Source organism: Erythrolamprus reginae, chromosome 4, assembly GCF_031021105.1.
Source record: "Erythrolamprus reginae isolate rEryReg1 chromosome 4, rEryReg1.hap1, whole genome shotgun sequence".
NCBI classification, from domain to species: Eukaryota; Metazoa; Chordata; class Lepidosauria; order Squamata; family Dipsadidae; genus Erythrolamprus; species Erythrolamprus reginae.
Genome location: NC_091953.1, coordinates 541,000 through 554,158, shown reverse-complemented (window position 1 = coordinate 554,158; position 13,159 = coordinate 541,000). Strand labels below are relative to the sequence as shown.

At 52.3% G+C, this 13,159-nt stretch overlaps 1 protein-coding gene across 1 annotated transcript; it reads right to left on the bottom strand.

The window, feature by feature from the left end:
- Positions 1-11,926: 11,926 nt before the first annotated feature.
- LOC139166144 (hemoglobin subunit beta) lies at positions 11,927-13,159 on the bottom strand. Its single transcript, XM_070749350.1, has 3 exons — positions 12,987-13,159; positions 12,653-12,875; positions 11,927-12,153 (listed from the first exon to the last, which is right to left on the bottom strand). Exons 1-3 carry the CDS (start codon positions 13,076-13,078, stop codon positions 12,025-12,027), a joined length of 444 nt encoding a protein of 147 aa, XP_070605451.1. The 5' UTR covers positions 13,079-13,159; the 3' UTR covers positions 11,927-12,024.

Below are 13,159 nucleotides of genomic sequence, written 5' to 3'. Positions count from 1 at the left end.
CTACAGATTTACCTTTGCCTCTTGTAGGGTCATCTGACACACTAAAGTCAGCATGGTGGATATAAACTGTGCCTTTGGTGCTCCTTTCCTCCCGGGGAAACCCTGGGCAGAGCTCTCCTGGCAGATCCAGGTGGACAGAGTTGGAAGGGGCCTTGCAGGTCGTCCAGTCCAACCCCCTGCCCAAGCAGGAGAACCTGCATCTGCCACTACCTAGGATCGAACTTGCAACCTCCTGATGGTGAGGCAAGAGCTCCACCTCTAGGCCACAGCCGCTCCCTTCAGCCTCCCCAAGTGGATCCCTGGGCCACCAGAGGCACTGCCGCCTCCTTCCCCCACCAGGGTTTGGGCGCTTGAAGAGCAGCATTCCACTGGGAATCTGCTTGCTGTAAAGCCAAGGAGGGACGGCCTCCAGCCCCCCTCCCCCCAGGCAGGGTGGTCCTCTCCTCTCCCTCACAGCCCCCCCCCAGCTCTGTCCAGCAGCATCTGCAGCCACAGAGACAGACAATGCAGGAAATAATCAGGGTGCATCCACAAATCTCAATCTCTGTCTCTCCCTCCCTCCCTCCTGTCTTTCTTTCTCTCTCTCTCTGTATCCATCCCTTCCTCTCCCTTTCTCTCTGTCTCTCTCTCTCTCTCTCTGTCAAGGAGTGTGCAGAGTGACCCCTGAGTTATCAAGGATGCACAGGTGCAAAGGAAACACGGAGTTCTAGCAGATATCCAGGAGATAGGAGTTAATGGTTCAGTCATATCAAAAACAGATACATTATATTGTATAAAATAGTATTTACTTTAGAAAATATAGCAGCCAATTTAAACAGTCCAGTCATACATAGTCAAATCAGACAATATCCTCCCATACATTAACAATATTACTAGTCTTATTTGTTCAGCTTACAAATACGTAAACTATCATCGAACACACCATCCTTAGTACAACAGTCACAATGAATCAGCACAAAGTGAGCAGAGAAAACACACAGAGAATTTCGCTCTTGACATGATAGCAGTCTTCCAATATCTCAAGGGGTTCTGTTCCATTCTGTTCCATTCTGTTCCATTCTGTTCCGTTCTGTTCCATTCTGTTCCGTTCTGTTCCGTTCTCCACTCCACTCCGTTCCATTTTATTCTCTCTCCTCTTTCTGGTATAGCATCCTGATGACTGTGGTTTATGTTTTGCTTGTTTGCCATGGCTGATATTTTGCTTGAGGTTCTACCAAAATTTTGTTTAATGTCTTTGCGTTGCAATGCGCTGTGCATGGCTTAGTGGTGGAGCTTCTGCCTCATGGGTCAGGAGACTGTGAGCTTGATCCTAAGTAGCAGCAGATATTTCTGCCTCTGGAGAGATGGTGAGAAACCGTCTGCTGTGAACCCCAAGTGGGCACCAGGAGGGGCATCCGGTCAGGAAACACTCGATGCCAGGGATCTCGGGGTGGTCGAAAGAAAAAGACAGGAAGTGGGTCCTCCTGGGAGCAGTGTGGTTTTGGTATTTTGTGGGGGCGAACACCATTTCGACAGGTGGGCTCAGCTCCAACCTTTTATCCGTTTCCTGCCCAACACGTTTGTCTCTAAGCCTCACCAGTTGCCCATTGGGGAGGGGGGAGGAGGGGAAAACTGCAGGTTCCAAAGAATGGACCCCCCCTCTTCTGGTCTCTGGCCAGCCCCTTCCCCTTCAACCTTTTCAATTGGCTTGCAAGGAAATGCTTGGCTTCCACAGCAGCCAGGAGCTCCGGTGGTGCAGGGGTTAGGAGGCGGCATTGCAGGCTGACTCTGCCCACTGCCAGGAGTTTGATAGAAGCCCCTTCACCATAGCACTTTACAGCTCTCTCTCTAAGCACTTCACAAGCTCAACCCCTTGCCCCCAACAATCTGGGTCATCGTGCTGACCTCAGGTAAGGACGGGAGGCTGAGTCCCCCTTGAGCCAGTGAGCATCGAACTCCTGGCAGTGGGCATAGTCACCCTGCAATGCTCAGAGAGGGTTTGCAACTTGGGTGTCCTCCTCGATCCACAGCTCACATTAGAGAACCATCTTTCAGCTGTGACGAGGGGGGTGTTTGCCCAGGTTCACCTGGTGCACCAGTTGCGGCCCTATCTGGACTGGGACTCACTGCTCACAGTCACTCATGCCCTCATCACCTCGAGGTTCGACTACTGTAATGCTCTCTACATGGGGCTACCTTTGAAAAGTGTTCAGAAACTTCAGATCGTGCAGAATACAGCTGCGAGAGCGATCATGGGCTTCCCCAAAAATGCCCATGTCACACCAACACTCCGCAGTCTGCATTGGTTGCCAATCAGTTTCCGGTCACAGTTCAAAGTGCTGGTTATGACCTATAAAGCCCTTCATGGCACCAGACCAGATTATCTCAGGGACCACCTTCTGCTGCACGAATCCCAGCGACCAGTTAGGTCCCACAGAGTGGATCTTCTCCGGGTCCCGCCAACCAAACAATGTCGCTTGGCGAGACCCAGGGGAAGAGCCTTCTCTGTGGCGGCCCCAGCCCTCTGGAACCAACTCCCCCCAGAGATTAGAATTGCCCCCACCCTCCTTGCCTTTCGTAAGCTTCTTAAAACCCACCTCTGCTGCCAGGCATGGGGGAATTGATATACCTTTTCCCCTGGGCCTTTAAAACTTTTATGCATGGTATGTCTGTATGTATGATTGCTTTTTTATTATAATGGGTTTTAATTGCTTTTAGTATTGGATTATTGTTATACGCTGTCTTATTATTGCTGTTAGCCGCCCCGAGTCTGCGGAGAGGGGCGGCATACAAATCCAATAAATAAATAAAATAAATAAATGCTGCACTCCAACCACTGCGCCACCGTGGCTCAAATGCGGGAAACTGAAAAGCGAGCAAAGAGAATGGAGAATAAAAGTGAGGGCAACGGTTGCTGGGGTTTAGGTGGGAACGATTGTGACCTGTCAATTAGTGGAATGGAAACAAATGGTTCTGGTGGAATTGAAAGGGAGGCTGCTGTGGTGTCGGGAGGTTTTGGGAAAAAGCGAGGCTGAAATTTTCCTATTAGACTGAATAGTATCGTTAGGAACGTGCGTCTGAATATTAATATTAAACCCCAAATAGTTGCATTGGATAAGGAAAACTGAGCAATCACAAGATGTATTTGAACAGTGGAAAAATGAAAGAAGTAGTTGAATTTATCCACATGTTGATAAAATGCTTAATAAAATGAGACATGGATGGTACAAATTTTGGCTGCCCTGCTAACTGGTATCATGCTGCCGTGTACAAGATGCACATCTGGATGTTGTTAGGTTGTTTTTTTAAAAAAACACCCTAATCTTTATTAAGTTTCTACATATAAAAAACAATCTAAACAAAGAAAACATACAGAGAAGAAGAAGAAAAATGAAAGACAGCAGACAGACAAATCAGCTTATAAACTTAAAGAACATATCGAGCGTTCAGTTTCAGGGGCGTTCGATATATGCACATAGAAAGTTATTTCCTTATCATCAATTATTTTTTTCACTACGTACACATACTTATTTGTTATATAAAAGACATATTTTGTCAACCATGTTGTTGACTATCACTATCAAGCGACCTAATATTATTTGTATCTAGTGTATGGAATTGTGTGTTTGTTTTCTTTAGTTTTGGATGTTTTTATCATTTTTATTGTTGTAAAATACTATTTGTGTGTTTGTGTGAATTGTAAGCTACTCACAGTCGTTGACTGAGATGGGCAGATGTAGCAATTGAACAAATAAACAGGCCAACAAATAAATGAGACTTTTAAGATGTGAAAACAGTGCCAGGGATCCAGGGGTCGATAAAAGCCGGGCACGAGAGCACATGGGAGGGAGCACTGCGCATGGGGCCAGAGCTATGAAAGTGGCAGCAAAGGAGGACACCTGCAGCTCAGGGTCCAACTCAGCCCACCCCCCCCCGAGCTTGGTGGCTTCCTTCTAGACTTTTCCTCATCCTCAGTCCCAGAAGGGGGGAGGGGGAGGAAGAGGAAGAGGAGGAGGGGGGATCCTTAGTGCTCTTGGAGCCTGGTGTTTCCCTTGCAGACACATTCACGACCCAACTGGGGGGGTGTCCCCAGGGCCGAGGTCACCGTCTCTGTCCCTGATGACCTTCCCTGCAGGGAAACAAGCCCCCTGGGACCCTCCTCATGGCAGCCGGACCAGAAGCAGCAGCGAGGGGCTCAGCTTCCTTAAACCCCCCACCCCCCTTGAGGCTCAGTCCCTGGGGCTCTGTTGTGACGCTTTCATGGCGATTTCATCTTAATTTGATCCTTTATTTTTCCTTGCATGTTGTATTATCTCAATAAACCAATAATTCAGAATCGGAATCCTGAGTCATGACAGAAGCTGGCAATTTCCACAACCCTCTTTTTCCTTTCAGAATAACCGCGTTGGAAGGGACCTTGTAGGTCATCTAGTCCAGCCCCCTGCTTAAGCGGGCAGCCCGGCTCAATTTCTGACAGAGGGCAGTCCCGTCTCTTCCAGGGATGAAGCTCCCACCACCTCCGAAGAGAGCTTCTCTACCCTGGGTTGATTGTCCTGTCAGGAAATCTCTCCTTAGTTCTAAGCTGCTTCTCTCTTTGTTTAGTTTCCACCCATTGCTTTTTGTTCTACCCTCAGGGGCTTTGGAGAATAGCTGGACTCCCTCTTCTTTGTGGCAGCCCCTGAGATACTGGAAGACTGCTCTCCTGTCTCCCCTGGTCCTTCTTTCCATCAAACTAGCCAGGCCCAGTTCCTGCAACTGTTCTTCATATGTTTTAACCTCCATTTATCCCTTAATCATCTTTGTGGCTCTTCTCTGCACTTTTTCTAGAGTCTCAACATCCTTTTTATAGTGTGATGACCAAAACGAGGTGCCTTATTCTAGGTGTAGTGTAACTAAGGCTTTATAGAGTGGTATTAGTACCCCTTTGATCTTGATTGCATCCCCCTTTTAATGCAGCTTAGGATTGCATGGGCTTTTTCGGCTGCTGCTGCACACGGCTGGCTCATATTGTCCACTAAGACTCCAAGGTCCCTTGGAGGTCTTCAAGTCCGACCCCCTGCTCAGACAGAAGACCCTCTTTCCTTAGAAGGGGGAGCAGAGTAGCCCTCCTCCAGCCCTCTGGCACCTCCCCGAGGCTTCAAGGCTCTTCAGAGAGGATTGAGAGAGGACTGGACAGCCCTCCCACCAGCACGGGGGCCATCAATATCCTGGCATGTATTTCATCCTGGGTTCTGGGGACGTGAAGATGTTACAACTAGCCAGGAGATCTTGGGCCACTTCCAGATCTGCGGCTTTTTCCTGCCTTGTTTGCTTCCAGTCTGGGCTCCTGGAATGGCCGTTTCCTCTGGTTGTAAAGACGGGGGCTGTAACGGAGTCCACTTCCTCCCCCTCTTCATGTGTGGGAGGCTGCGGGAGTTGGAATCTCCCTGGGTTTCCCCAGCTGGAGTCAGCCATGATCCTACCGCCATCGCCTTGTTCTGTCTGAAGAAAGCCTCCTGGCCAGAGTCTGTCCCACCTGTTAGCCTTTGTCCACTTTGCCTTCTGGACTCCATGGTCATCAACTTTTCCTTCCTTGGTCCGCTGGTAGTGGGGAGAACTTGTTATGTTCCAGCGCCAAACCCCCCAGGAATCAAATGCAGACCACCGGGATTAAATAATAGAGGAATTTACTATGTCCAGAGAGCATATTGACCAATAACAGTCTTTCGGAGAAAGCAAAAGTCTATAAATGTCCTTGCTGAAAAGGAGCGAGAGTCCCAGAAAAGAAATAACACAGACAATAATTATCCAGCTGGAATTAATCAAAAGCAAAACTGCACAGGATAAATCTTGAAAAGCAGAATTTTTCTTAAAGCCAAAACTGTCCTTTCAAACGCAAGAGACAGTGATCACGAAACTAAAAGCCAGAATAATCTGTTGTTCTCTGCAACTAGGTGTGACCCATTGCTCAGCATTACTACTCATGAGTGACTCTTCTCTTAGCCAACCATTCGAGTCTTTCAGATGCTCTTTGCACTCTAGCATCCAGAAAAGGCCCCTCCTCTTCCCCTGAGTCATTCAAGGCAGGAGGGCAGGAACCTTACACCACTTCAGGCAAATGGTTATCCAACATCTTCCTAAAAACTTCTAGTGCTGGGGCATTCACAACTTCTGGAGTCAAGTCATTCCACAGATTAATTGTTCTAAGTGTCAGGAATTTTCTCCTTAGTTCAAAGTTGCTTCTCTCCTTGTTTAGTTTCCACCCATTGCTTCTTGTTCTGCCCTCAGGGGCTTTGGAGAATAGCTTGACTCCCTCTTCTTTGGGGAGCTGGAAGACTGCTATCACATCTCCCCTGGTCCTTCTTTTCATTGAACAAGGGGGCACTTTCTTTGTTGTCCTCTGGGGTCATCTCCTCCATCGCTTCCCCAAATGAGCCTGCAGGGGTGGCTGTCCTTTGGGGCAGAGGCAGGGGCTCTGACAGGGCCTGTGGGCGGGGCAAGTCATTTCAGGACTGTGATGTCACGGCCATGATGCCACAGAGGATTTGGGGGAGCCAGGGGGGCATTCCTGGGGGAAAGGAAAGTGCTGGCGCCTGGGCTGGGAGCGAGGCCAGGGGAAGGCATGCCTGCTGAAGGGGCTGGGGGCTCTCGGAAGGCCGAGCAGAGCACCTGGGAGCCTCCGCAGGACCCCCTGGCCTTGCCGGCCCTGCGGCTAGGAATGGACCGGCGGTGGCACCCCAGCCATGAGCAATGACCCCAGTGCCAGCCCTGTGGAGAGCGCCAGTGAAGCCGGACTCATCCGGGTGACTTTGAGAAGCTCTGGGAAAACACAGGACTGCCTGGTAGGCGAGAAGGGCACCGTGGCGGAGCTGAAGAACGAGGCCGGGCGCTGCCTCTCGGTCAGCCAGGACCAGGTGCTCCTGGTGTTTGCGGGGAAGATACTGAAAGACCAGGACACGTTTCTCCAGCACGGCATCCAAAGTGGGGACACGGTGCACGTGGTGATGAGGAAGCACAGCCTTGCCCTGCAAACAGAGTCCGCGGCCCCAGGCTGCAGTGCCCCCGTTGCAGCTGCTGCCACTGCTGCTGGTGCCTCGGTTTCTCCTGCGGGGATTAACTGGCAACCGTTGCTGAAGAACCTCCGGAGGGACCTGCTGACCCTGCTGGACATTTTCAGCGAGCTGCCTCTGCACTTCCAGCATCACCCGGAGCTCATGTTCCAGGTGGTGCAGAGCTCCACCATCCAGAGGCTGCTGGCCCAGGAGTGCAACCCTCTCACGGCCGCCTTCGTCCTGGGAGTCTCCAGCATGGTCATCCTGAGGGCGATGCAGTCGAGGGATGAGGAAGAGGAGGAGTTCAACGACACGGCGGTCACTGAGGTCCTGGAAGATCCCTTTGTGCAGGGCATCCTCACCAACACCAAGGAGATGGCCCAGTTCCTGTCGGAGAACCCGGAGCTGAGGGCATTTGCTCAAGAGACACCGCAGTTTGGCCGGCTGTTGAGCCTCAGTGGCTTAACTAAGATGATGGTCACCTACAAGAAGATCCCACCACTGGCGGGCACCATCACGCCCGTCACGAGCCTTGACGCGGACCTGTTGGATGACCTGCAGTCCTTCCGCCAGTTGTTTGTGGACATCCGGGCGGTCCTGTCCAGTTCGGAGGTTCAGGATGAACTGGAGGAAAGGATGCTGAGAAAGACTATCGAAAGTAGCTCCTCCTTGCTCCAACTTGCCAAGGAAAACGCGAGCATTGGCCACCTGCTGAGCGATCCGAAGACCGTGCGGGAAATAATCCGGTACATCCGAAAGCCGGAAGTCAAGCAGGAAATGGACAGACATTGTGACCAGATCCTGAGAAACATTGAGAGTTTCCCTGGAGGCTACAACGTCTTGCAGCGCATGTACAAGGAGATCGAGGAGCCCATCTGGAGTGCGATGGAACAACAGCACACAAACCCTTTTGCTGCACAGTGTCCAGCTCCAAACCAGGCTGCCCTCCCCCCCAGAATGGAGAACAGAACGCCTCTGCCGGACCCCTGGGTTCCTCGGCAGCTGCAGGCCAGGCCCCAGAGAGGGGCCGCGGAAGAGGGAAGCCTCCCTCCGGAGAAGGTCTCGAAGGAGACCCAAGTGGATTTCAACCTAGAGAGCAGCCAGGCTGAGGGCGCTCCCTTGCAGGGTGCAGAACCCCCGGCCGCAGAGTCTCCACCCTCACAGGCTCCATTAGGTCAGTCTCAGGGCCTGCAGGAGCTGCCTGGCCAGCCTGATGCAACCCTAAAGGAAGGCCTGAGTCCTCAAGAGCTGGGGGGGACAGAAGACAATCTTGAAACATCCACGGAGATGCCCCCTGGTTCCAGTCCCCCTTAGTTCCACTCTCTCTCCCTCGGAGATTGCTGCTCAGTTCGGGGGTCTCTGGTACAGACAGAAGCCTTCCAGCCAACGGGGTCATTGCCTCCCTCTTTCAAGACGGGACAATAAAGAACATTCTTTGTGGACCAGCGAAATGCAGTGGGCATCGTATACTTGGATTTCAGTAAGGCCTTGACAGAGTAGACTGCATCTCACTTCTTGATAAGGTAGAAAAATGTGTGAACTAGGCAGCATCACCACTAGATGGATTTGTAATTGGCTGACAAAACATATTCACTGAGTAGCCCTTGACGGTCCTCTGCCTCCATGGAGGGAAGAATGCAGTGGGGCACCCCCAAAGCTCAAGCCTAGTACTCTTCAACATATTGACTTACTTACAGTACTTATCTATCTATCTATCTATATCTATCTATCTATCTATCTATCTATCTATCTATCTATCTATCTATCTATCTATCTATCTATCTATCTATCTATCTATCTATCTATCTATCTATCTATCTATCTATCTATCTATCTTATCTTTCTATCTATCTATCTATCTATCTATCTATCTATCTATCTATCTATCTATCTATCTATCTATCTATCTATCTATCTATCTATCTATCTATCTATCTATCTATCTATCTATCTATCTTATCTTTCTATCTATCTATCTATCTATCTATCTATCTATCTATCTATCTATCTATCTATCTATCTATCTATCTATCTATCTATCTATCTATCTATCTTATCTTTCTATCTATCTATCTATCATCTGTTGTGCTTATATGCTGCCCAACTTCAGAAGGAGTCGGGGGGGGGGGGGCTTCCAAGAAACAGCAACAATTCTTTAAAATGTCATAAAAAACATGAATTAAAACCCCTCCTAAAATGCACCCACTCTCCCTATCATTCATCATTCATGGCCATCGTTCATCAATGATTCCGATAAGGGAATAAATCAATCAATGGAGAAGGAGGAGCCGGCTGGGAAGGGGGGTTCTGCGGAGGCGGCAGGGACCCCCTCAAGCGTCCCCCCCGCCTGCATTCTGGGGGCCCTCGCCTCGGCCTTGGCAGCAGGGCCTCCCTGGGGGATGGCTGTGCACGCAGTCCCAGCGGGCCCCTCTGCACAGGGGGGGCAGGACGAGCCAGGCAGCCCCTCTCAACCACAGGCCTCGAACAGACCCCCAAATGGGGGGGGGGCATCCCAGGGGGCGGGCCTCCCCCTGCCCATCAACAAGGGAGGAGCTCGGCTGGTGCCCCCTGGTCTGGAGCAATGTTGGAAGCCGCCCTGAGTCTGCGGAGAAGGCGGCATAGAAACCCAACGAAATAAATAATCCAAATAAATAAATGGTGGAGGGAAAGACAGGGCTCTGGCCCAAGAAGAATTGGGAGGGACCTTGGAGGTCTTCTAGTCCAACCCCCTGCTTAGGCAGGAAACCCTACACTACTCCAGACAGGTGGTGATCCAACACCTGCTTAAAAACTTCCAGTGTTGGAGCATTCACAACTTCTGGAGGCAACTTCTGTCCCACGGGTTAATTGTTCTAACTGTCAAGAAATTTCTCCTTAGTTCTAAGTTGCTTCTCTCCTTGTTTAGTTTCCACCCATTGCTTCTTGTTCTACCCTCAGGTGCTTTTGAGAATAGCTTGACTCCCTCTTCTTTGGGGCAGCCCCTGAGCTCAATCTTGGGTACTGGTGATGAGTGTAACTCTGGCCCTGGGCTCAGGTTGCTGCTGCTCAATTCCAGGTCAGTGGTAAATAAAGCTCTCCTCATCCGGGATTTGATCCTGGATGAGGAGGCCGACCTGGCATGTATTACTGAAACCTGGCTGGGCCCAGAGGGAGGAGTTCCTCTCTTTGAAATTTGCCCAGCCGGGTTTCAGATATGGCATCAACCTCGACCCCAGGGAAGGGGGGGAGGAGTGGCTATTATAGCCAGGGAGAGCCTTTGCCTACGTGGACTCATTGCTCCAGAGATTGCGGGTTGCGAGTCTCTCTTGATGAAGTTGGACTTAGGGGTTCAGGTGGGCTTGTTTCTCATGTACCTGCCTCCCAGCTGTGTGGAAGGTGACCCAGGAGAGGTTCAACCTGGAAACGGGGAGGGACTTTTCGGACGGTCAGAGCGATCGATCGGTGGAAGCCCGCGGAGGTGGTGAACATTCCGACACTTGGGACCTAACAGAAGAGACTGGGCTGCTATTGCACTAGTGTCACCAGCAAGGGGTTGGACTAGATGACCCACAAGGCCCCTTCCAACTCTAATAAACAAACCTCTCTCTGGAGGCCCCTCCTGCTGCCTGGCATCACCTTCCAGCCCCTCTCGAGGACCTTCCCTCCAACGCGGCCCCCTGCTGGACCCTGGCAGACAGATGGGGGGGGGCTTCTTTGGAACTCTCAGGCCCCCTCCCCAAAATAAAGACCTGGCTCTTCCCAGAGGCCTTGGGGCCCAATGAGGGGGGAGCCCTGGAAGGATCTTCTCTGCCCCCCCCCCGGAGGTTGGGGGCATTTTCTGTGTGGTGTTTATGCGGTTGTTAGGAAGGTCTGTACAGGGTGGTTATTGTTGCTGTTGTTTCACGCACACACACACACACACACACAATGGAATGCAGGACTGCTCTGCCTGGGTTCAGCCGTGGGGAGCCCCCCCCAATGAGGGACTGAGGAGGGAGCTGGTGGGCTTTGAGCAGTGCCCCCCGCCTGCTCAGTTCCCCACTGGACATGGGGCAAGGTGGGGGGGGCCCTAAAGAGCCTGACCTCCCCCCCCGTCCCTCCCCCCAACCTCTCCCTTCTCTCTCCTGCCAGCATCTCCAGAGCTTTTCCTGAAAGTCACCATTGGGTGAGTATTGGGAGGACAGTTAACCAGGGGAACAGCTTGCCACCAGAAGTCGTGGGTTCTTCATTATGAACTTGTCTGAAATTGTATAGATTCTCCTGCTTGACCAGAAGGCCTCCGAGGTCCCTTCCCCCTTTATTCTGACCCTAAGTGAGTTTCGCTCCATTGAATAATTCTGTGTGTCACAGTGAAGCAGTACAGGAGTTAAGTTAGCTGATAGTCCACATTGAGTTTTCTGGCCAGAAGGTTGCAAGAAGTGACCGTCTGGCCCCAGGACCCTGTAACTGTCATAGATGTCAATATCCTGTGCTCTCTCCCAACTCCCCCTCTTTGCGAAAGTTGTTTGAGGGGCCCAGAGAGGTTTCTGTGTGAAAGTGGGTTTCCCCAATGCCCCCCCCCACAACCCCCCACCCATTTCTGGGCTGAAGAGAAGTCCCGGTCCCTTGGAGGAGATGGAAGAGGGGCTCTACAGACGGCCTCCCCACCCCCAGCAAAGGAAGGATGGCGGCAGGGCCTCTTTTTCTGCAGCCCCAAACAAATTATGGTCCCATTCATGAGCAAGAATGAGGTCCAAGAGTGTTGGGAGCAATATATGGTGACCCTCTGTCAAGCACTATGGAAGTGGTATAGAAGTCTCAATGCCCTTTTGCTGTCCCCATTCCCTCGGCCCCTCTGCTGCGCTTCATCAGGGTGTCGGGTGGGGGTTCTGGGGTGACACCCCCCCACAAGCCCCCCTCCCTCCCTTCTGGGAAGACACAAAAACAGCCCACGCTGCTTGTTTCTGGATAGGACTTTTATTGCGTCACCGGTGGGCTCAGAGGGGCTCCAGGCGTGGCGATGGGGGGCAGGCGGTGGCTACGCCCACCGGGAGGCCTAGTGGTACTGGCGGGACAAAGAGTGGGCCACCACACCAGTCAGCTTCTGGAAGGCGGCGTGGGTGGCGGGGGTGAACTCTTTCCCATGGTGGCCGGCCAGCACGATGATCAGGATGTTGCCCAGGAGCTGGAAGAGAAGGGGGGAGGGGAGAGGGGGGTACTGAAGGCTGCTCCGAGGGGAGCTTTGGCTGGCATCCCTCCACCCCCCCATGACAACCCCCCCCAAGTGCAGCCCACTAGAAAGGACTTCCTCCACCAAGCACAGAAGGAGAAAAAGGGGGGGGGCTGCTCCAAAAGGCCCCGGAGGAGGGTCAAGCGTCCATCTGAGCCAGGACAGTCCTGGGTCTGGACACCTGTCCCTCTCCTGGGAAGCATGGAGACAGGCAATGCAATGCAATGCAATGCAATGCAATAGAAGGTAGAATTCTTTATGGGCCAAGTGTGACTGGACACACAAGGAGTTTGTCTGGGTGTCTCATGTAACACAATATAATGTAATGTAATGTAAATGTAATGTAAATGCAATGCAATGCATTCAATTAATTCAATTTAATTAGAAGGCTACCGGCCCCGGAGGGAGAGAGGGAGGGACAGGGGGGCAAGGGGGAAGGGGCGGCGGGGCTCACCTTGAAGTTCTCGGGGTCCACGTGGAGCTTGTCGCAGTGGAGCTCGCTGAGCTTGGCGAAGGTCTCCTTGACGCTGTCCAGGTGCTTGATGGCCTCTGCGAAGGAGGTCAGCACCTTCTTGCCGTGGGCCTTGACCTGCGGATTGGCGCAGATGGCGCTGGCGCCCGAGAGGTTCCCGAAGTGGGCGAAGAAGCGCTGGGTCCAGGGGTAGACCACCAGCAGCCTGCACGGGGGGGAGAGAGAGAGGGAGAGGGAGCCACGCGGGAGATGCGCACGGGGGGACCCCGGAGACGCTGCCCGCTCCCCCTCCGCCCGCCCCAGAGCCTCCGCTTACTTGCCCAAGGTGGCCCCGCCGACTTCGGCCACGTCCACCTTGGCCCAGAGGGAGGTGATGAGCTGCTTCTCTTCGGCTGTCCAGTGCACCATGCTGGCTGCTTGAGGCGGAGGCGGGCGCGCAGGAGAGAGACGGCTGGCGAGGAGGACTGAGGGAGCTGAGCCCGCACCGCC